This window comes from Mustela nigripes, chromosome 4 (genome assembly GCF_022355385.1).
Source record: "Mustela nigripes isolate SB6536 chromosome 4, MUSNIG.SB6536, whole genome shotgun sequence".
Classification (NCBI taxonomy): Eukaryota; Metazoa; Chordata; class Mammalia; order Carnivora; family Mustelidae; genus Mustela; species Mustela nigripes.
Window position 1 is genome coordinate 20,118,702 of NC_081560.1, and position 23,706 is coordinate 20,142,407.

A 23,706-nucleotide genomic window follows, 5' to 3' on the forward strand; every position below is an offset into this window, starting at 1 on the left:
TGTCTGTTCTCGGAGTGGCCGTCTGGATGGGTGTGGCTCCTTTTTCCAAGCATCATGAAAAGTCTAAGCTTCAAGCACATGCTGTCTTACAACGTGAGGGTCACCAGGAGACTGGTCACAGGGGACAGGGAGGAGGAGATGGGAGAACAAGGAGAAAAGCCCATTCTGAAAGCAACGGCGAAGACTGTGGTGGGGGATAGGTCCCTGCTCCTGGGATCACTGGGCACTTGGGACTCTCCCACCCCCAACTCTGTTCCTAGGAATGACAGCTCATTCACTCATTGAAGTGTGAGTGAGTGAACCTGCCAGGCAAGAGTGAAAGGGAGAGACAAGGGGGAAGATCAAATTGCAGGGAGGTTGGGGCGGCCCAGGCAGGAGGAGACACCCCTCCAGCCTGCGGTGTTGCCTGTGCGGGCTTTGTTCTGCCTGCTGCCTTTTCTGGGGCATGACGGCTTTGGTTTGCACTATTCTCACCCTCCCTTCACTACTTGAAGACACAGAGGGCAGAGAAGCCCTAGTGGTGGTGAGAACTGGGCCAGGTTTTGCTGAGTCTAAGTGAACAGAACAGGACATGGCTCACTACTGCTCTCTAGGTAGCGGTGGCCCGGGGCATAATAGGCAGGCTCTGAGGTCTGCAGCCCCCAGAGCCAGTGATAAAATTCCATAATTGGTAAAGTCTGCAGGCGTTAGGCATCCCACCTCCTCCCCGCTCCTGCCTGGGGGAGCATTGTGCCACCCTGAGCCTGGGTGCCGGGTCCCGCCCTGGGTGAGGGGAGGAGCCACGTTTGGAGATGAGAGCCGTGGCTGTGGAGACAGACCTTACCATGGAAACATGCTAGCCAAGGAGCAGTTCTAAGAGATATTTAAATGGGACCTCTCCAACCCAATTCTGCCTTCATCAATTTCCATGATGTTTGGATCCATTTCAGGCAGTTACTGCTTCTGCACGGAGCAGTTCCAGGCTCTTGGCCCCGGCAAGAGAGGGAATTCCAGGGGAAAGGGAGGCTACAGCCGCCTTGGAGCCGTCCTAGTGAGTCCTGTGCCAGAGTCCTGGCTGCGGGCCCTCAAGCGAGTCCACTTAACCTCCTCCAACCTATGTCCTCATCTGTAAAATGGAGGCTGTCGTCCCTTAGCTGGACCACCTCACAGGGTTGTGGTGGGGGTCACGCGCAATCATGCCCGTGAAATTGCTCTGTAAATTGTGAAGCCAGGTACAGCAGTCAGGACCACCACGGTACCCACGCCCCCCATCTCTGTGTTCTGGAGCCTTCAACTCTCTGCATCTCTCAGACTCCAGGGAAGAAATACAGCAGCCTTGGATCCCCGCTCCTCTGCCCCTGTGCCCGAGGCGAGCCCATCATCAGGGTCATTGGTGGGGGCTGAGCGGAGAAGCACTGTGCTTGGAGAAAACACAGATGCCTGGCTCTTGGAAATTCTGAGTGCTGGTCCAAGGTTGGCCAGGACCTCAGCATTTTCTCAAAGCTCTACGGTTAGGTTTTAGCCAAAAAGCTCAGCGAGGTTTGGAACCTCTTCGCCTTGACCCCACTTCCATGCCTTTCCCTCCTCCCTGGCACTGACTACGTGGCCCAGTTCTCCCTTGGAGTTGTAAGGCTCCCCGCGGGAGGGGGCAAGTGGTGGCCTGGGGGAGCGTGAGAGGGGCATCCTACACCCCGCTCCAGCCCCCTGGGTCCCCAGACTCCAGGCCAGCCCCAGCTCTGTTCACGGCAACACCCAAGGCAGGCTTCATGGAGTCGAAAAGCTTTTTCACGTGAACCCCACTTAGGGCTTGCTACCTGCCCTAAACCGTCACATTTGTTTTCTTGCGGCAGCCCAGGCCTGCGTCCTGCAGGTTTGTTTGCAAACTCAGCAAACATCCTGTGTTTCATCGTGTCTGGAGGCTGCCTCCTCGCGTCCCTGTCACAGCAGGGGCGGCTGGACTTGATGCCAACACCGCCACGCTGGGCCTCGCCGCCCAACCCTGGCCAGCTAGTTGTGCCAGGCCAACCAGTGGACCCACATGCCGACACACAGCACGGCCTCTGGGGCTTGGCTGCGAGCCAGCACACGTTCCCGGCCCAGACCTGTAGCCAGCTTTTGATTATGCCTGTTTGCAGAGGTCAGGGGAGAAGCTGAATAAATTAAGGCTGCAGATAACCCCGACCTCATGTCCTCTAATAGCCAGAGCGGCTCCCATATCTTCACCGCACTTTCTCCAGCACTCTGGGCAATAAAATGAATTCGCTGGGGTTTCCCTCCTCCTGCTGCCCTCTGGAAGGCAGGAGAAAGGCCGTCAGAAAAGCTAGAGAGGGGAGAGGAGGAAGCAGGAAAGTGGCTGGAAAGTTCTGAGCTAGATGTGGATCCAAGCCCCTATTCAGAGGGCCACGGACTGGGGACCGCAGGGGGTCACCCCGGGGCAAGGCTGGTGGGTCAGGGGTAAGATCATGAGGTCCCACCAGGAGTTCCTTCAAGTCCTAACGCCTTCTCCAGCACCACTCACAAGGCCAACAATGGTAGAAGGGTTCAGCTGTCCCGGGGACACACCTGGAAGCCGTTAAAGTTGAAATTATCAAAAATACCTAAGTGACAATCAATCAATCAATCAATCAATTAAAGTTGAACTTTTCATTTAGGAGAAACTGACCAAAAAGGCCAGTCGGCCACGGTTGCCATCATGGCCAGGAGAGCTGCCTCATGTTTCATAGGGATGCTCCAGGAGCCTTCTCAGGGGTTTTATGGGCATGGTATTTAATCAGCGGCGTAGCCTTTCGGAGACGGAGGAATGTTCCATGTCTGGCCAAGCTAATAAGCGGCAGATCTAGACTCTGAAACCCCACTCCTAACAGCTGCCCTTCCTGGCTTCCCCCGACCCTCCCTCTCCCATGGCAGGTTCTACACCCCGACATCCCTCTCCCAAACCCTCCCTCCGCTGAACTTCCCTATCACCCACAAGGGCATTTTGATACTGGGAGCTGTTTATTGCTGTAACAAAGACTTAAGGGGACAGAGAAGGAGTGGCTCAGACTCCTGGCCTTCCCCCAGGCCATCCCCCATGTGTCTTCTGAGAAGGGGCATGTATTAGCCAGGAACAGACACCTCCTCCCCCCACCCCCCACTCCAGGGCCAGCAATTATTTCTGACCTCGCTGAGTCCCCATCTAAATATAGCCCTGGCCAGCCGCTTCTCATTTCAGAAGGGGAAATCTGTTTCTTAGCCTTAGTCTGATGTAGATCAGATTCCCCAGCTGCATACAATGTGCAGGGGTGAGTTACCAGCACCACACTACTCACCCCTCCACCATGAACATCCCAATGGAAACCACATGACCCATGCCTACAGTCCTCTGGGGCCAGCTCCTGGCATATGGCAGGGCGGGGGACTCTGCCTTGCCTTCTCAGCTCTGCTGCCTGGACACACGAAGGCTGGGGATGGGGGCATGGCTGGGTTGCCTCATGTCCTATCGTCTCCCTTAGAGAAAGGCCAGAATGGGCATTGTCCGCTCAGATCTAGAGAGCTACTGCCAAATGCCCTCAGGGGACCATTTCTGAATGAGGAAAACACATTTGCCCCTGTGGGCAAGATGACCCCCATCTGAGGATACTCAGACATCAGAGGACCATCTTCTTCTTTCTCCAGCAGTAAGCAGGGCCCCTACAAGGGGAGCTCCCATGGGTTTGGGAGTGTTCATTGGCTACCGTAAGGCCGGGAGTGAGGACAGAGGAAGAAGATTTGGGTTTCTTTGGGGCACCTGAAGTCTGCCCGAGATGCTGAGCATAGAGGGCGCCTGGAAGTATATCCGTTTCCTTTCATTTGGGCAGCATGATGTTTCCAGGGTCAGATCCCTTTTTGAAGGAAGATGTTTGTTCACTATCCACCTACCCAGACGGGAATGTCTACAAGGAAAGACGTGCTTCTGGTCCTGAACACTCCTGCCCATTGCTGTGTGCAGACGTCGCTCCTGGTACCAGGCAGGCACATCTAGGCACACGCCCTCTGGCCGCCGTGCACCCATGCGCATCCGTGTACCATTCGTGCACCATCACCCTCTAGTCTGAACAATCAGATCATTGCTGGGGATGCTGGCCAGCAGTGCCCTTGACAGAAGGCTGTTGGAGGGAAGGGCTGGGTTCTGGGTAGAGGAGGTGCCTGCCTGGTTTGCCCTGCCACTTCCCACAAAGAGTCATGCCAGTGAGCCAGAGGGTCTCGGCATATGTCTTGGAACTCACTTGGCTCAGCTGCAGGGGCCTGGATAAAGGTGTCACCGTGCCAGCCCCTCCCCCTCCCTCTTCTTGGCTCCTGGAACAAAGGCCTCCATTGAGCAGGCTGGGCTTGGGAAACTCACACCAGCAGGTCCCCAGTCCCAGCTCAGATGGGACCACAGCTTCCGTCAGTGGCACTTGGTGGAAGATGGCTGGAATGGGAGCACCACTTTGATCCCCAAGACAAAGTCTCCTTCCCACCTGTTGGGCTTGGGGGTGGGGAGGGAGGCTCCCAATCTCCATTGGGGTGGGACTGGAAGCTCTGACTCTCCCATCAGCACCGATCTCAGGGATAGGTCCAGAGCAGACACCTTGGGCAGGACTCTGTATCTAGGGATGGGTCTCAAAAGAATTGTGTTGGTGGCCTTGTGGCTTTGGACAAATTCTCTAACAACTGAGCTTCACCTGAAAAATGAGGGGACTGGTGGCTGGGTTGTTCCCAAGGTTCCTTCCAGCTTATTAACCCTGTGAATGCCAGAACACTTCTCCCATCCTGGCACCTTCTCTCCTGCATGGTGGTGGGGGGGGGGGGGTGGCTCTCTGGGTTGGTTATGGATGTAACTAGCTGCCAGGCTTCTTTGTTGAATGCACGGGGTTCACCTGCCTGAGAAAACTCATGCCCAGCAATTCAACAGCCACAGAGGTCTGGTCTTACACACCCACTGTGTGAATGTGATCGTGACAGTCCAGAGAGGGGAGAGAAGTTGACCTTTACACTAAAAGATGAACTTGTGGCAATAATTCCGAAATTATAGGTTTTGGGGGATGACCAAGATGGGCGAATCCGTTCCGTGTGGTTCTTGCAATGTGAGCCTGATAGAAACCTATGTCATTCATTCTTGCAAGCATTTGCCCTCTTGCTTATGGGCTGTCTGACACTTGCTGTGTCTGAGCTGGGTACTAGGTGTGGAGAGATGAAGAGAGAGGACTTCACACCACCTTGTGAGGGGCAGGAGGGGGGCATCTTCTCTGGGAAAGATGCTGGAACAACAGACCGAGTTGTCACTGGCATTCCACTAACTCGTTCATCTGTGCCATCGCAATTCGTCCTCCCACCAACCCTTCAGGGTGCTTCCTGTTATCCTCAGAGGAAGAAAAGGAGGCCCGGAAGGGCCAGATCTAGGAGTCACACCTATCTCTGTCTGCTCCCCAGATCGCTGCTTTTCACTTGGCACTGACATAAAGCTATTCCAAACTCCCTTTTCCCCTCCAAGCACATCTGAAGGAGCCAGGAAGTCTCCCTGGAGGAGGAGGGCTGTGCTAAGACCTACTGGCAGTCTCTTTAGGGCTCCCACTCCACGTTGGACCTCTTGGCCCCCTGGAGGGGCCCTCAGCCCTTGAACTTAACCAACCCTTCCTGGTTTACAATACATACCCTGCAGTGCTGTGAAATTTTCAACCCGAGAATTGGGGTTCAGTGGAGGTTCCAAAGGTTTTTCAATCCCCTGGGCTGCACCCAGGAAACCTGTGTGCTGGAGCCCGATGATGGGCTGTGACCCCACCTTCATTTCAATTTCCGCCTTTGCGGCTGCCCTGCTGTGTGACCTTGGGCAAGCTGCTCAGCCCCTCTAGGTTGTGGCTTTTCCATCTGTGCACCTGAAAAGGGCATCACTCTCCTGCTTGGTGAGGGGTCTGGTTAATAACAAACGCGGGCCACTGCCATGCAGCCCACACTGGGAGGCGGGGGGGTGAGGTAGGGGATAGGGTGATTTCTCGAGGCTCTGTAGAAATCGCGCTGAGAGCTCCTCACCCAGCTATGCCGCTTGCTAATGAGGAGCAGCATATGTTGATGATTCCGGCGTCAACACTCGCTCCTTGGCTGTCCGAGTTCCCAGAGCAAACTGGCTTCCTATTAGGCATTTATACTTATTAATAGCAGCAAATTGCAGCCCTCCACAACATCTGCTACATTTCATTTGCAAAGAGCTTCCCAGACCATTTGTATTAGTAGTATACTGTGACTGATTCTCCTAGGCAGAGTAGGCCTGGGTCCTCCTATCTGGAAATGAATCAGTGAAGGCATAATGAGGGGAAAGGTTTTGTTCAAGGTCATCCAGAACCCCAGACCTCCACTCCCAATCCTTACGCTCTGAGGCTGTTGCCCTTGTTCTGAGTATCGATGACCTTGACCATAGAACTCCTGCCTACAGACAGGTGGGGACGATGCTGACAGTCAGGGCAGCTGCCCTTGACCCTGTACATGACCCCACTGTCAGAAAAGACCCCCGCTGGATTAACTCCATGGCCAGAGCACAAGCAGGAGGAACTGCAAAGTTCTCGGCAACCCATTCCTGAGGACTTGTGTTGCTGCCAAGTAGATAAAATCATTTACCAGTGCTAGGGCAGCCAGGAGATCAGTACAGAGGGTCCTATGAGCATCTGTTCTTCCAGTCAGCCCTCCATACCTGGAGAACCACATTCTCTTTCCTGTCTTTTCTGGTACTTTGCTTAGGGGCTGGACCTCCCTGGGATTTAGAATTAGGAGAGTTTGGTCAGCATGGAACACACTGGGATGATTCATTTTTGATGTTAGACCCAGCTTTTAAAAGCAGATAGAAACCAGCACGCTGCAGCCTTTCCCCTCCTCCATTCCCCCCTGTCTCTCCTACCTTTCAGAGGAACTTTGCACCCTGGTGTGACTTTATGGCCAGCTTCTATGTATCAGCTAGCTGTTGCCATCAAAAGGCTGTGTAACAAAGCCCCCCGAACTCAGTCATGTATTATAATAAGCATTAACTGTCATATGATGGACAGGTATATCCATTGCCTGTCAACTGTTATAGGTGAAGCTCAACTTCACCTGCTTCAAGCTGCTGCATGTGCTGGGCTTGTCTCCCATCAGTGGGTTGGGCTCAGGTCTGCTCCACATGGGTTCATCTGACCGAAGAGGAAGTGGATCCATGGGGAAGCTCTTTTCATGGCAAAGGCAGAAACCCAAGAGGGCAAGGCCAACCACAGAGGCACATCTCAAGCCTTTGCCTTGTTCTTGTTGTCTTTCCATTGACCAAATCCAGTCCTGAGGCCAAGCCCAAGTCAAGGGGCTGGAATTATACCCCACCTCTCTGTACACCATGAGGCCAGGTAAGGGTGGGCGTGGAGATGTAGCAGGGAAGAGTTGGGACTCATGACACAGTCTGCAAAGCCTGTGGCCAGCCTTCTGGTCTCACCCTCTGTGGCCAACCTGCCAAGGCCAGACCTACCTGCCACCTCTGAGCAAAGGGGACGTGGGTGACTGTGTGCCGGGCACCTGATGTAGGCTGAAATAAATACACTTCTGGAGCCAGACCTCAGCCACCACAAGTTCGAGTCCTGGCACTGACCTCAGAGGTCATCAGGGAGACAGAGCCTTCATGCAACCCTTGCACCCCAAGCAACCAGAGGCCACCCAAGGAAAGAAAGGCCCCGGGAGAGTTTTGGAGGGGCACCCCAAGACCACGATGCTGAAATCCACATGTTATTGCTGAGTTACTAATTTTCTGGAAAATCACTGACTTTTCCCAGCTCTTCTTCCTTTGTTCAGAGACAGGAGGACAGGACAGGGATGGATGGGACAGCACCTGAGGACGATGGGTTCTGCACATTTTGACAGCTGCACAGCAGTCCCTCGGAGTTTCTTAATGGGTCCTCTTGCATCCTTTTTTCCCCTTTTTTGACAATTTTGAAGGAAATTGGGTACTTAAGAAGCCTTTTGGACATTTAAATTAACCCCCACCATCAGGCTCCATGTAGCCACTGCAGCATTAGCATCCAATTATAAGAGGAGAGACGGAGTAATAACTCACATTTCGACCAGAATGTCAAATGCCTGAACAAATGAGAGGCGCTCACAGAGTACTGTACATTGTATCTATGGAACATTTCTGAATGTAATCAGCAGAGCAGCAGGCACCCTTTGGGATGCTAACAGCAACAGGCAGAGTGGGACTCTACTGCCAGAAGAAAGCATCTTCCAAAATATCAGGGAATCCAAGCAGAGTCTAGACAGTTGGCGGCAAGGACTCAAGAAAAATAACCTAGTTGCCATGAGCACACCCAAGTCCCAGGCACCTCTAGGGAGCGGGCGCTGGTGATCAGAGTGCAGAAGCTTGTAAAGGTCAAGTTCATGAGTTGAAGTCCTTGTGTGGGCTTCTTCACTCTGTCTCAATCCATCGCTGTCTGTCTAACCCCATCCATAGTTTGTACATTCCTGCTTGTCCGTGGGGCCAGACGTGTGCGGGAATAGAGATGATGATTCTATTTACGATGTTGAAAAGCCAGACCAAACTACACTCTATGACTTAGGGAAGTTTGCCTTGGGGCAAAAGGGTAAAGAAAACCCATGTGCATCCCAGAAAGGTAATTGGGGGGAGGAATAGAGATGGGGGTAACCCCCGCACACAGGCGCTTCCTGGTCATAACTGAGAATGCGAACCAGAGCAGAGGGTAAGCAGTAACTGGAGAACCTTATAAAATCATTGACCTTTTGACCTCCTAAGACCTATTTGAATTCTGAGACCCTTCCCTGGGCCTCTTAGAAGAAGTGAGGGGGCGTGAGGTAGGGTTCTGGGTGGAACAAAGTGATGACATTACTTTTCCGAATCAAGAAACAGAGTCTCGGGGCTTGAGAATGACAGACCCGGTTACATCACAGCACATGATAAGAGATATTTATCCAAAGCTCTTTTGTCCATTTGAAATTAAACCGAGAAGAGTAACAATGCCTATCCTTTTACCCAAGGATCTCAGAATATTTCATAAACATGAATTTATTAGTCTAACACCAGAAACATTTGTCTTTTTGTGTCTCGCTCATCTCCCTTAACATAACATTTCCAAGGTCCATCCATGTTGTTGCCTGTGTCAGAATTCCCTTTTTTTTTTTTTTTTTTTTGAAAGGCTGAATATTACAGTTGTCCCTCCTTATCCAGAAGGGATATATTCCAGCCCCCTCAGTGGCTACTCGAGACCATGGTTAATACCAAACCCTAGATATATTCTGTTTTCTCCTACCTATACATTCAAAGCTATGATAAACTTTATAAGTTAGGCCCAGTAACAGATTAATAACCTTAACTAGTAATAAAATAGGGCAATTATAATAATAGACTTGTATTAAAGGTTATGTGAACGTGATCAGTCTCTTGCTCCAAGTATCTCATGGTACCGTCCTCACCTTTCTTGTGATGATGTGAGATGAGAAAATGCCCACAAGATGAGACACGGCGAGGTGAGTGATGTAGGCTCTGGGACCTGGCGTTAGGCTGACATCGACCTTCCAGTCATATGTCAGGAAAGAGGGGGATCATCCGCTTCCGGGCTGTGGTCGGTCGCAGGTAACTGGAACCCCAGGAAGGGAACCTGTGGATGGGGGATGGCAGGAGAAGGGGGACTATATTCATCCAGGATGTGTGAATTCATCATCCAGGATGGCTGCTATAGATGTAGATCTCTACCACATCCCGTGTACCAATCATCTGTCAGTCTGCTTCAGGTTTGGGTTGCTTTGGGTCACTTTCCACCTGTGGGCAATGGTGAATAACATTGCTATAAACATGGGTCTACAAATATCTGTTCAGGTCACTGCCTCCAGTTTTGGGGGGTGTGTCCCCAGGAGGGGAGTGACTAGATCACTCACAAAATTCTGTTTTGGAGGAACGACCACACTGCCCAGTAAGACCTTGAACAAATCCAGTGGAATGCGCCCAGATGACCCTGTGCGGGCCACATCCAAACCCCTCTACCCGGGGAGCCCCAGTTCCCCCAGCACAGCGTAGGCACACACCGAGTTTCTGCAAGGCGGGGGGTCTTCTCTCCCTAGAAACAGGGAGGGAGTTGTTGCAGACGCATCAGTCAACACGTCTCCTGGAGTCCCATGGCCAGGGGACCAACTTCAATCTTTTGTGGTGTCTGAGGCCATCCATCACGAGGATGGCTGAGGTCACACACGCCATCTGATTTGGTCTCCAAGCAGAAGCGCTCCTCCATGATTTCCTTTTCTCACCTCTTCCCGTGGTCTGAATTCCCTCACTCAGTTAATTAGCATGCCTGGCACCGTAGCTGAAGACTTTAATCAGCGTGGGGTGGTTTTAATTAATCGTGTGGCTCTGCATCTGGAGTGGTTTGTGTTCCAGGGTCAGGGGAGGAGCCGGCGATGGGGGAGGGGGGAGAGGCGGCTTTGTGTGGTGGAAGGTGTGGGTGGAGAGTCTGGGGGTTTGGAGAGAAAGAATCTCATTGCCCCGCGGTGGCTCCCGAGCTACCTGGGCCCTCGTGCAGCTTCCTGAGCGAGGTGTGGAAGGTTCCCTGAGCCATTTAGTATATAGAATGGCACCAAGATAAGTGATGGAGTCAGGCTGGTTTTCAGAAGGGATTCAAAGCGTCCGAAGAATCCCTGATGCTTTCCAGAATCACCCACAGGGTGGGGAGGGAGGGAGGCAGTGCAGGGGTATAGATCGGGAGATGTAGAGTCAGTCCTGGAGGGGTTGGCCGTTTTAGGAAATACTGCCTGAAAATGGGACTTTGAAGGTCTCCGGGGAAACCTTCTTTGGGAGAGCCCTGGAGAGGTGAGGGGAGCGGCACCTACATCTCAGGTAACGGGAAGCATTTTACTCAGTCTCTCAGAGTCCCGTGAGCGCCTCACTTTGAGCAACCACACTTTAAAAAGAATGGGGAAAAAAACCTAGATCAAGCTCAGAAGAGTAAAAAAAAAAAAAAAAAAAAAATGACTGAATGTATAGATAGAAAGATCCTAGAAGAAAAGGTTGAGAGAAAGCTGGGTCTCCTAATAACTGCCAAGGAAGGACTTCTGCCCCTGTCCCACAGGGATCCGGCTAGATGAAAAGCAGAGAAAAAAACGGGCCTGTTAGAGTGACTAGTGACAGCGTTAAAGAAGTCCAGGAAGCAGGGCTACCCCAGAGTTTCATCCAAGAGCAATGACTGAAACAATGACTGGTTTAGGGGCAGACATCACAATTCAAGGAGGAAACGGCATGATCAAGGCGCTAAAGAAGAAAAATTCTTCCAGCCTGTGATACTCCCGGTGGAGCTCCTGGGGCCGGGGGAAGCCCGTCGGAACAGGTTCCTGTGATGTGGCAGAGACGGAATGGGGCCGCGTGATGAAGAATGGGGGATTAATGACAAAGATGACAATAATAACCATCGCCCGCCATGTGCTCGTGCGTTTACAGAGGAACTTCACGCCTGCCGGGTCATCTGGGCTCTAAGAAACCCTGTGGGGGGATTCTGTGTCCCTGTTTAGAGTCCAGGGAAATGGAGACTCGGGACCTCGTTGCTGGTAAACGGGCAGAGCCAGGATTGGAACCCAGCTCTGTGGGCTCCTACCCTCTTTCCAACAGAACTAAAATCATGCTCATTGAAGAGTGGGAGAGGGAGGGTTTTACAATTCTAGTTATTGGCGCTACTTAATACTAGTTGCGAAATATTTTTAGAAATCTGAATGCAAAGCCTTTTGAGAACATCAAGTTCGCCAAGCAGCTGGCACACCCCGGAGCCCCATGGCACATAAGTCCAAGACAGATTATAGAACATGTCAATGGGAGAAACTGGGGAGGATATTAATTAAGTTTAGACCAAGAAAATGCTTTTGATTGAATGAGCCATGATTTTCTTCTTAAGCCCATGCAAAATATGGAGTGCTAGACAAGCAGCTGTAACATATGAAAACATTATTATGTACTCATGTTACCAGCTTCCACCACCGAGGGTCCCTTTTATTACTCTTTCCCCTCTAGGCATCATGTTTTCAAAGATTTTTGCCCGCTAAACAAACTGCATTTATTAAGTAATGATATATTTCCTATTTTTAATATGTGACATACATCACTGAGTATGCATACGAAAAAGAAAACAGCAACAATCCAATTTCCATCAGGCTTTCGGAACTATTGAAAATAGCTTGTGGACCTTATTACCGCTTCTGAATTCCTGGGAGTCCAGGCACTTGGGGCTGGGAGTCACTATTTATATGCTTACAGGAGCAGCATGTCTGTGCTCACCTATAGGGTAGGGACAGAAATGAAAGAGGCCTTAGGAATAGGGTAAGTTCCTGGCTGTGTGTAGAGCCAGCAGGGTAATTTGTGCAAAACTGATTGTCAGAATTAATTGCAAAAATGGGAAAGTCGCATATGGGCAGAGCTGAGGCCTGGTCCATAAGATTACACGAGCAGTAAGAACAGGAAAGATGAAATCCCACACGTGCAGAAAGACATCCAAGAACGTGGAGAGAGGATCACAAAGACCAAGAGCAAAACAACAAGAAGGGGAGCGGAGGCCAGCCGGTAACCTGGAAGAAGTGGGATTGCAAGGTGGTCATTAGGAAGGCTCCGCATGTTCTCGAGGAAGCAAAACAAGACAAAAAAGATACATAAAGGGAAGGAGAAAGGGAAGCGAGATCATATGAGGCTGGGAATTAATTATTAATTAATTCCAAAAGACGGTATCGAGACTAATTGAGCAGACCCTGGTGCCAGTTCGCCTGTGCATGAGTTACAAGTAACCCCTGCCAAGTGTACAGAATTCTACGGAGGCAGATGCCCCACGCAGCAGCAGGGGGACCCAGCCTGCGCCTTGGCTCACGAGGCACAGAAGCACAGTCCGGTCCGAGTGGTTTGCACGTCTCCGTGCCTGTGGTCTGATGGCGAAAAACTAAAAAGGACGGCCGCATCAGATTCTCTTCGCTCAGGCTGAAAGATTGGGTAAGAAGCCTTCTGCAGAGATACAATGGTGCCCCAAACAGAAGAAGATGATTAGAAAACAAAACAAAACAAAAAACTTTTTGTAAAGAAGAAACGGGCAACATAGAGAATAAAGACCAAGGCTGTTGAAAGCAAATTAAAATTCTGTGTGATGCTGGGTATCGTGATCAAGTACCTTTTATGTATTGGGCCTTGAGAAGTCCTGTGAAAAGACATCATCCAGGAAAGCTACATTGGAGAACAAAGACACGCACAAGATTTTTTGGAGCCTGCAGGAGACGGAAGCATTTGGGCTGAGCAGAAGTGTCACGTGGAGCATTTTACATTAACAAAGCGGCGGGCGAGGGCCAGTATGAGGCTTTGGGGTTGGAGAGGAAGCCTCGAGTCATGCAAAGAGTGTGGGTAGGGGGAGAAGTAGCAAGAGCTCTTCTATGAAAACCCCAGAGTGAAACACTTTTAAAGGCAGTTGGCCAACAGCAGGAGGAAGATTGTGGACAGCTTAAGAGCTACGACGTGAGTTCAAAGGCCCGGGGAATGAGAAAGAGAAGGGTCTTGGACTCCCGCTTTCTTACATGGTCTCTGGGACCACACGGATGTTAAAAAACAAACAGACATAAAGGAGGGGAACGGGGAGGAAGACGGAACACCTTACAGCAAAAAAGGAAGGAAGGAAGGATGGGGGAGGGAGAGAGAGAGAGAGAGGGAGGGAGAGATAGGGGGAGGGAGAGAGGAGAAGGAAATAGGGGAAGGGAAAGGGAAGGGAGGGGGGAAGAAAGGGAGGGAAGGAGGAAGGAAGGAGAAACGAGAAAGAATTAACATTTGGGTGTATTACATTGATAAGAAGTAAAGAAGTGATGGATTGGATGTTTGTAGAGCATTTTGGGGTTCTGGTGGTGGGAACGTTTAAATGTACACAATATAAATATCTTCTATAACAATCTAATGTGAACTCTAAGGAGGTTATTGGCAGAGACTTCTAAGAAAGGAACAAGTGTTCATCCCCCCTGGATGCTTTCATGGCCACCTGCTCAAATAGGATCACTCAAAGCCCCTTTCTGTTCGGGGGCCCTGGGCCTCTCCACGTTCCTGCATTGATTCGGGTGATTTATCCCATAGAATAGCATCTCTCCCCAGTGAACTACTGGGTATTCTGCAAAACCCCAATCACCCTTCTCTGGTCCTCTCCTAGCTCACCAGAGTCCCTGTGGAGTCCTGCGGTCAGTATCGGAGTTGCAGCGAGTGTCTGGGCTCCGGCGACCCCCACTGCGGCTGGTGTGTGCTCCACAACACGTGAGTACCGCTGGGCAGCTTCCTCCTGCCTCCCACTTCCCCCGTCAGTCTCCTCCTCCTCCTCCTCGCCTTTTCTGTCACCACTCTCCTTCCCTTTGATCTCTGTTCTCTCCCTGCCTCTTCTGACCCTTCCTTTTTCTGTACCCTTTGCAAATCGTACCCCCTTCTTTGTTCCGACTTCACTTTAAATTGTCAGATTCCCATAAGAAATATACGGACATGTCAGCCTGGGAATGATGAGTCAGGATATGGAATCATGCGGGTAATTGCACACTGGCGGGCTGGAGGGAAAATTCCTGGACATTTCTGATGATGACTTGGCTGCAGACTGATGTTCCAGGACTAAATACCAACGAAAAAATCCCTAAACTTTTTTCTCAAGGCTCACATAAGGCCGCAAAATCATGTGCGAGATATGGATTCCCCACTTAGTGATTTGACAACAACAGAAGATACTCTTCCATATCTACCCAGAACCTTCTGGCATTTGAGGTGGACATTTCGAGTGTGTAGCACCCAAGGACCGTCCCTCTTTGTCAGTACACCCATCTGGCTATCAGAGGACAATGGGCCTGGGCTCACTAGACCAATGAACCCCTGTCCCAAGTGCTGGGCACTCTCCCTGTGTGCTTCTTGGTGCCCGTTCCAGGGTATTCTCCAGAAGAGGGAAGGAGGCAACAGTATACAGTGGAGGTAGATGTAGCCTGAGATGTGATTGAGGGCTGGGGTGCAGGGTACAGACAAGCACCCTAGACATGTGGGGAGAGCTGAAATCCCTCCTTTGGGGGCTTGGGGATCGGAAGACTCTTGGCGTTGCTGACTAGAGAAGCCAACAGTAGTTGGGCCCCCCACTCAGAGGGAATTTGTATCCAGTTAAACTGTTGTTGCTGGAACCCCAGGCTTCTAGTCAGCACCTGAAACTGATTTGCTACCAGTTGGACACAGTGTTACACACTAAGGAGAAGGACTTTAGTCTCCCTGCTGAGAGCCTGACTGTATCTGACCAAGGACATTTTCCAGGCTTTTTCAGCTCTAAGAAGGAGGGAGCAGGATCTTGCCCCCATGCAGGGAATGCTTCTAAAAGTGAGAAATATCCTCTTAAATTCTAGCACATTCTCCCCAAGGGCATAGTCACCGTCCCTTGGGACAAGTTCACACATAATGAGTCCTTGAGCTCCTTGAACTCCCTTAGGCATGTTACGGTGGGAAAATTTGAGACCCATTGACCCGGATAACTGAGAGATGACTGGGAAGTGGGGGTGGGGGGTGGGCACAAGGGCGTGTATGGAACCAGGAAGCAGTAGAGCCCATGAGCGGCCAGTAGGACTGAATGGGAGAGACTGCATTCAGAGATCAGATTGGCCCCGATATCAGTACAGAAGGGTTACCTATCTGGTACTTTGTAAGGCAGAAGGGAAGTCATTTCCTTTTCCCCCCCACAATGAGGTCTCTCGGGAAGGGACCATGCTCCAAACCCACTGCTTCCTTGGGGACCTAGGCCACCTGGATTTCTCCTTAGCTGAGGGCGGCTCTGCAGTTCCAGGTGCAGGACATTCACATCTTAGCATCCTCTAGGGGCAATCGGTAAATCTGGACCCTCAGACACTGTCTGTGGGACCCAAAGACAGGTCTCTGTGTCAGCTTTGGTCCTGCCTGATGATGCTGACCTACATAGCACTAAACCCTGGGAGGAGGAGGGACCCCTAGGCTCTGAGAAGGAAGCAGAGGGGTTGCGGGTACCCTCTATCCCATCCCTAGAGGCAAGTTAAAGAGGAAGAAGAGGAAGGACCAGAAATTACTTCCTATGTGGTCTCAGTTTCTCCTTTGGCAACATAATGCCTGCCTCCCATCCAATGGCAGAAAACAGGGGTGGTCTGGGGCCCAAGAGAAGTCTGGGAAATTCATGAAGGATCCCATCAGCCTGGACTGGGAAGCCAGCAGTACCACAATCAGCATGGCCTAAGGAAAACAGCCATGGACATGAACTTTGGGCATCTGCCACCAAGTCCCAATTCCATAGTCCCCAGCTGGGCAGCAAGCTGGGGCAGCCGGGCTCATCTGTGGATGGGAGACGGCGATGCCTGTCTTGTGCCCCTCACCGAGTCGCTGGAGAATGAAATGAGATGGCATTGCTGAAAGCATGTCCTGAACTGTGGAGTGTCATGAAATGGAAAGCGGAGGTGGGGCAGGAATGGCCGCGCGGTCAGGGATGGACCGAGAGCCCCCGGGTGCGGGTGCCCTGCCTCTAATGACTTCAGTCGACCCCTGTGGATTGTCCAGATGGCTCGACTTCAGATCCATCCTTCCCTTGCCGTGGGCATCCCAGCCTCAAACTGCCTGCCTCTGAGCCACGGCGGCTCCAGCTGGGCTGCCCTCGCCTCCGATAACCTGGCATCCCGTCTGATACTGAAGTTTGCATATCGTACTTGTACGCATCGTGTTGGTACAGTGCTCAGTGGGCACACGTCCTCCGAAAGCAAGGGCTGCACGAAGGCTTGGTCTTGGCTGCTCTGCTGCTGTTGGCGGCTCTCCCTTGCCCAAAATGCCGCGGCCACAGCAACAGGACTCACACCTGAACAAAGTCCCTCTTGCACAGGTATTTTCTCCATGAGGCACATCATGTTCTTCTCAGGCTTAAAGGCAGTAGACAGCACTTCAACACAATGCTTGGGGGCCATTTCAAAGAGCAAAGTCGCTGACAAAATGCTCAAAAATGCAAAAACAAAACAAAACAAAAAACAAACAAATGAATACCGCGGCACTAAACAGACCATGAAAAGGACATTTGTGTATACGTGAACTGAAACAAGAAAGCCGAGTATCATCGCCTCATTCAGCCTCTGATAGGAATGGGCGGATGTAGCAAGGCACGGTTTTCTCCATCCCACGGCTCATATCCAGGAATGACCCAAAAGTGCCGTCAGTATCCATGTGGGGATTTTCAATAAAGGGTAAGAAGAAAGGTGACTTCACCAATGTGGAATCCACAACCTAAGAGGATGGGAGCTCTGTGCATCAGAAACTTAGAATCCTCGTGTATAAGGAGGAAACGAGATCCTGCTCGTGCTGGCGGCAAGCAGATAAAATCAAGTGATAAAGGATGTTGTAAACGTTCGAGGCCCAGCACCAGGTGAAGGGGGTGTCCTCTGAAAGCTCGAGCCTCCTGGTGCCGGGATCTGTGCAGGCGTGTCTGGTAAATCTCAACTCCTCTGGGAGGACAGAGCTCCCGAGCACCCCTGCGTCAGGTCGGCCTGCTCACCCCGACACCGCCTCCAAGCGCTAGTCGGCTAGTCGCTGAGGAGGAGCGCTGGCCCACGTGGCTGAATGAAACCCAGAAGGGCCCCGGGGTCTTCTAAGACGCTGTATGTGGGAATAGGATGTTTAACATAGAGTGAGACAAGCAGAGCTTAAGTATACACTTGAACAGTTTCGACAAATGCAAAGACCCAGGTAATCTACACTCCCACCAAGATGGACAAAATGTCGAGGGCGCCTGGGGGGCTCAGTTGGCTAAGCATCTGACTCTTGATTTCGCTCAGGTCATGATCTCAGGGTCATGAGATCAAGCGCTACGCTCAGCAGGAGGTCTGGTTCTCTCTCTCCCTATGCCTCTGTCCCTCCCCCAGCTCACATGTATTCTCTCTCCAAAATAAATAAATAAAATCTTCACAACAACAACAAATACACACACACACACACATGCGCGCGCGCACAAAATATCCTTCATCCAGAAAGTTCTCTCACGCTCCTTCCCATTCTTTCCAGTGGGACATTCTTCCTTAATCACTTAAGTTCAGGTCAAAGCCAGACACTGCTTTTTCTGATACACTTTCCATTTTATTTTACTTTATTTTCTTTTTATTTTATTTTGCTTTACTTTCTTTCCTTTTCTTTTCTTTAATTTTCTTTTCTTTTCTTCCTTGCATTTTAAATAGATGCCCCGGACAGTCACGGTTGGGAGGGACCCACGAGGACATGGCTGGAAAAGGCTGGGGCAGGCAGAGTCAGTGCAGAAGGTGGAGGGGGGCTGGAAGGAGCCTGCAGACACTCCCCTGGGGCACCTCTGTTTGCTGAGAAGGCAGCCTGCTGAAAACTGCTGGGGGACTTTTTGCCTGTGGGAGTGCTGTGCCCCCGGACTGCTTCTCTGTACATCCTCTATCAGTGCCAGGCACAGGGCCAGGCTCAGGGGAAACAAGGGACTGCATGAGATGGCCTTTGCCTTATTCTTAGGAATAAGGACCATAATCCAGGGAGGGGGGCAGGATTAGGACCAGAATCAGCTCATTGGCAGGTGCCCATCATGGGTGAGCCCCAGTGCCAAGTGCTGCGAGGCCCAGCGAGCCCGACTCTCAGGAAAACCAAGACAAAGAGCCTCAGGAAGAGGGTTCCTTAGAGTGTCAAGGGTTCTTTTCTTGCCACTTTTGCCAGTTTTCCCTATGGCTGTAGGGAGTAGGAGGGTGGAAACTTTGTGGGAAGAGGACAGCAGAAGCTGTGTGTGTGTGCGTGTGTGTGTGTGAGAGAGAGAGAGAGAGAGAGAGAGAAACAGGAGGAGACAGAGAAGGAGAGAGCAAGTGCATAGTTCAAGGGCAGGGCCCGTACTAACAGGTGGCTCAGGTGGCTGAAAGGGCCCTTTCTACCAGCGAGGGCACAGGTGGGATGCAGACTGAACAAGCTTAAGAAATGCTTGTGTAATTGAAACCTCCCTTTTGCTGTCTCAGAGGACGGGCCTGCCAACCCAGCAGCACAGAGCATCGCCCCTTTGTTCTCTCATGCAGTCCCTGGCCCAGCCCGGGGCTTGCTGGTTTCCGATGGCAACAGTGTCCCTGAATCTTGAGCCCGTCTTTCCAGGGCATTCACCTTGGGCCTGAGCCTACCTGTTCTGACTTGGAGAAAGGTTAAGGAAAGCCTCTGGCCCAGCCCAGCTTTGCCTGTCCTGGGCCTGGAACATTCCCCCCAACCACCAGGGTTGGCACATCCCCAGGCCCTTCTCCATCTCCCCTGCCTCCCCCCCCCCCCCAGGCCCAGGCCAAGAAGCCAGTCTCGGTCTCAGCAGGTAATGGGATCCCACGGTGGACCCAGCCACATCGATTGGCCCAGACATTACCTTTCTGAAGAACGTTCATCAGCGTCACTCCTGGGAGGCTCATGTAACCCAAGACTTCAACAGGGGGAAGATAAGACCAGCTTTTATGAAGTCTCTCCCTTGTCCCGTGGTGACCTCTCCTCCTCGCAGATTTCTTCTGTTGGAAGAAGGCCCATCGTGGGGTACTTGGCCCGGGTGACTGTGCAGTATCCACTCCTTTTCTTTTTTGTGTGGCTTCTGCCAAGATGGAGAGGGGGAAGGGGAGGGTGAGGAAAAGTACTTCTATCCTGAGCGGAAGGGAGGGGTTACAGCTCAGAACCTGCCTATGGACAGAGCCAGCCTGGGCTCCGTTTCCTCCACTGAGAGCGACAATGGCAGAGTCAGCTTGCAGCCACCCTGGAGATGAAAACAAAGGACGTGCGTGAAATGCCCTCGTGGTGACCTGGAGGTCACCCTGATTGCAGTGACTGTGGGAGCAGAGGCTGCGGGTCTGACCCCAGGGCCTCCACCATGACCCCTGTCCCTTCCTGTCCCCACCCGACCCAGGACTGGGGGGCTGTGGCTAGGCAGCTGGAACAAAGTCTCCCTGCCTTGGACAGCTCCAACCAACCACACCGTGGAGGCAGTGTTCAGCAGCCTGGGTCGGCACTACCCCTGGGAAGCCCTAAAGTCTGTCCCGTCTGGCTAAGTGTGCCCTGAATGAAGTACAAGCCTACCCTAAAAATGCAAGTCCTTCCTTGCTGCTTCTCAGCATATCCCAGAGCCTGGTTTTATTTTATTTTGAAGCTGTGTCAAAGGATTATTTAATACCAACCTGCAAAGGCAATGATCTCTCCAAGGGCTATTGCAGAAGGCCCACATACTCCCGAGGAACCCGTTAGAATCCCGTCTGCCTAGCAGACTCTGTGGTCTATGCTCTGGTCTTCCCCAACTCTCTGCCAGCAAGTTACCAGCCCCTGGTCCAGAGGGAAGAATCCCAGACGGGTTACTGGGTACAGGCGAGTTTTTCCATCTGTGGCTCAGCAGATGCACAGCAGGGGTTAAGGAAGCTCGCTTTCCCTCTCCTCACTCCTGCCTCCCCCTCCTCCCCACATCCATGTGTGTAACACCTGCGTTCATGACCAAAGGATGTGAAGTCAACGATGCCAGCAGCTTGTAGGAGTTAGGAAAGTCCTGTGGTCCATATGAGGTCTGAGCATCCCTCCCAGTCTCCTGACTTGGCCCCCTGCAGACAGCCTGAGGGGCTGAGCCGCCTCTGAGGTTCAAGTGCAGACAGACACACCATACACCAGCACGCACCACACTCCTCCTGGCCGCACCGCCCTGCACCACGCCTGCTGGCCTGGAGACATGAACAGACATGAAAGGTCCAGGCTGTGGATAACGTGTAGCCTGCAGGCTGGCTCGGATCAACCCAAGTAACCCGTGAGTGTGCTTCGAGAAACAGCCAGCACCTCCTTGTTACTGACTGGATCACGGGGAAAATAGACTCGCCTCCTACCCCTTGCCTCTGCTTCCTCCTCCTCCTCCTCCTCTCTCTCTCTCCCTCCATCTCCTGCCCTCTGTCCCTCCCCCTCCCTGCAATCCTGCTCTTCTCTCCACCTCCTCTTTCCTAACCTATCCTCACCCTTAAAAGAAATAAATAGGACCAAACCATAGCTCTCTACTGACGAAGAGAAGCGAGAGACGGTCCCTGCTTCCCCTTCCTGTTGGGCACCTGCTAGGTGCAATTCTCTCCTCGGAAGCAGGGAACCTCCCTGCGTCCCTTTTATGGCCACCTGAAGTTTGTGTTCAATATATCATTTGTTCGAGGCTTGCAGGGGTGAAAGGAAGGCAGGGTGAGCCTCGGACATGGCACCCAGGGCGGAGCTTGGCTCTCCCTGCAGACATGCTGGTGGGCCAGGACCACATGGTTGCCATGTAAGCCCACAAAGGTCCTTAGGCATTGTCTGGACTCCTACACCTGCTGGTTCCGTGAAGTCCTGTGCCCTCCTCCTGCGCCAGGGGGTGGGTCCGGGAGGCAGGGAACCCCACAGCCTTTGCTCGGGTTGGCTTTGGAGCTTTAGAGATGGCAAAAGGTTGTGAGTCCAGTTGCCGGTTCAGCGGCTGGTGACAAGGGAAATTGTAGTGTAGTCATGGCTTATCCAGAAACAGCCTAAATACTGAGGTCAAGGCCATGGACCCTAGAATTTCGACACAGCAGGGCTGGCCTGGCCCACGCCCTTCCTGCAGAAACCTCTTGCACGCTCGCCTGCCTGGAAGGGTTCCTTTCCTCATCTAGCTCAACTTCTTCCAAGCTACGCAGATGTGTCTGCCCATTTCCTCGGGTTTTCCTGATGAGGACAAGGCCAACGGGACTGGCAAATCCAGTTTCTCCCCTCACCAGGGTTCCCAGATGTGTATACAGTGACCAAAGAGGTGTTAGAGTGAGCATTCCTCTTAGCCCTTCTGTAAAGATCATTTGGGAAACCCTACCCCCACCCCATGTTTTCAGTCTCCTCAAATTTCAAGCACAGCTCCCCACAATGGCACCCTTCAGCCCAGACCATGACTAACGTGACGGCTGGGGGTCAGCTGTGGGCAGAAGTCGGGAGACACTCTTGTGTCCAAGGTTGGTGGCCCCTGCTGGAGGGCCAGGGGATGGGCCAGCCCCCTGCCCACCCACCCCCGGCCTGGGGGCTCACCCAGGCCGCACTCGAAGCCCCAACTCCAAATTGGAAATTTGCTCGCCCAGCCGGTGGTCCTGGACGTTAATATTTCTATCACTGTCCCTAGGAATTAATTTCTAAAGAGCTTAATAACCACCTCTTCCCTCTCCCTCACCCCCTTCCTTCCTCCATTCCTCTCTTTTCCAATTTTCCACTTGGCTGGGAATTCTCCAGCAGCAAAAGTTCAGGCTTAGGGGAGGGCGGAGGTGGCCGCTTCATTAGAGAGGATAATCTCATTGGAACCACTGGCTTGAATAATAACCCCTCCAGGGGCCAGGCCTCTGTCCCCACGGCCTTTCAGTACCTCTGGACTGGGGCTGGAGGGTCCAACTGCAAAGAAAGCGGCATGAGGAAGGGCTGTAGGAGGAGGGGGACCGGGGCCACCCTCCAGTTCTGGGGGCCTGCCTGAGCTATCGGCTGGGGTCTGCTTCCTGCTGCCCCCTGCAGGTCTGTGTTGGGGGAGGGGTGGCGAGGGTGGTGGCATGGGTGACGGTCTGAAGATCCCAGGTCACCTGGAGTGTATTGTCGAACCTGCTTGGCAGATGGGTGAAGCAGGACCTTCCTCCAGCTCCAGGGTCCTCCCGCAGCCGAATAAGAGGAAATGCTGTAAGAAGCATCTGGAGACCCACTGAAGGAAACATCTAAGCCATCACCCCCGCACACCCCCCAAAAGTCATGCATGAATCCTTTGCACACTTGCCAGCTCTTGCCTGGGCTAATGAGAAATCACAGTCCTGGAAGAGTAGGGGGCCATTACCCTGACAGACCCGGTAAAGACTCAGAAGGGATCTGTCCTTCCCCTCCATTATCCTATCACATCTAAGGTCAGTGGTCTGTGCGTTAGGACATTTGCAGCCTCACCCTCATGGGCCCTGAGGGAAAGTAGAAATGTCAAAACATCCCTGACACTGACCTTAAACTTGACTTTCCACTAAGAGAGCTGAGTAGTCAATACCCTTTGAGAGCTGGTAAGAAAGCAGAGCTCCAAGCAAACCAGACCACTCTTTCCCTTTTTCCTCCCTCCTGGCCTCTGGGGTCCCCCATCCCTCATTAGGAGGAAAACTGCTGGAACCATCTCTGTCTTTCTGTTTCTGGCTTGCCCCATGAGCCAGTCTGAAAATGCTTGCTTCTGTGTCAGCTGCAGTTCGGGAAGGCATGCATGAGGAAGGCAGAGCAGAGATGGGATCATAATACTGCTGGACGTTTATTGAAGGCTCATGGCCTGCGAGCTATGCCCTGTTCTAAATACTTCACTTATATAACCTCATTTCATTCTCCATAATAATCCTATGTGGTAGATGCTATTTTGTCCCCATTTTGTAGAAGAGAAAATTGAGGCATCAAGAGGTTAAGTAATTTGCCAAAAATTGCACGGTTAGATGGGGTGTTTCAGATTGTAAGCGACAGGTGGCTTTCTTGGTAAGACCTAACCTGCGGGAAGGGGATGACGAGTATTTGGTTCAGGGGCTCTCAAATTTGGGGAGCCATGGAAAGACGCAACTCCATGATCCTTGGAAGCAGCAAACCATGCAGGTAGACCTCATCTTAAAATCCCTCCAGCCAAGTGCCTTTGGACCCCTGCAAGAGAGGTGGGGTCCTTTCTTCGTCATCTAGATTTCTATTTGGCAGGTTAAGTTTGGCCTGGATGCAGGTTCATTTTTCTCTCTTTGTAATTTAAT

The 23,706-nt window shown here is 52.0% G+C and overlaps 1 protein-coding gene across 1 annotated transcript in view; it reads left to right on the forward strand.

Annotated features, from left to right (window-relative positions):
* Positions 1-23,706, forward strand: part of PLXNA4 (plexin A4) — a 424,261-nt gene that overhangs the window by 303,745 nt on the left and 96,810 nt on the right. The window contains exon 5 of the mRNA XM_059396393.1: positions 14,136-14,236. Coding sequence (XP_059252376.1) covers positions 14,136-14,236 — 101 coding nt within the window. The remainder of the gene's footprint in view (positions 1-14,135; positions 14,237-23,706) is intronic.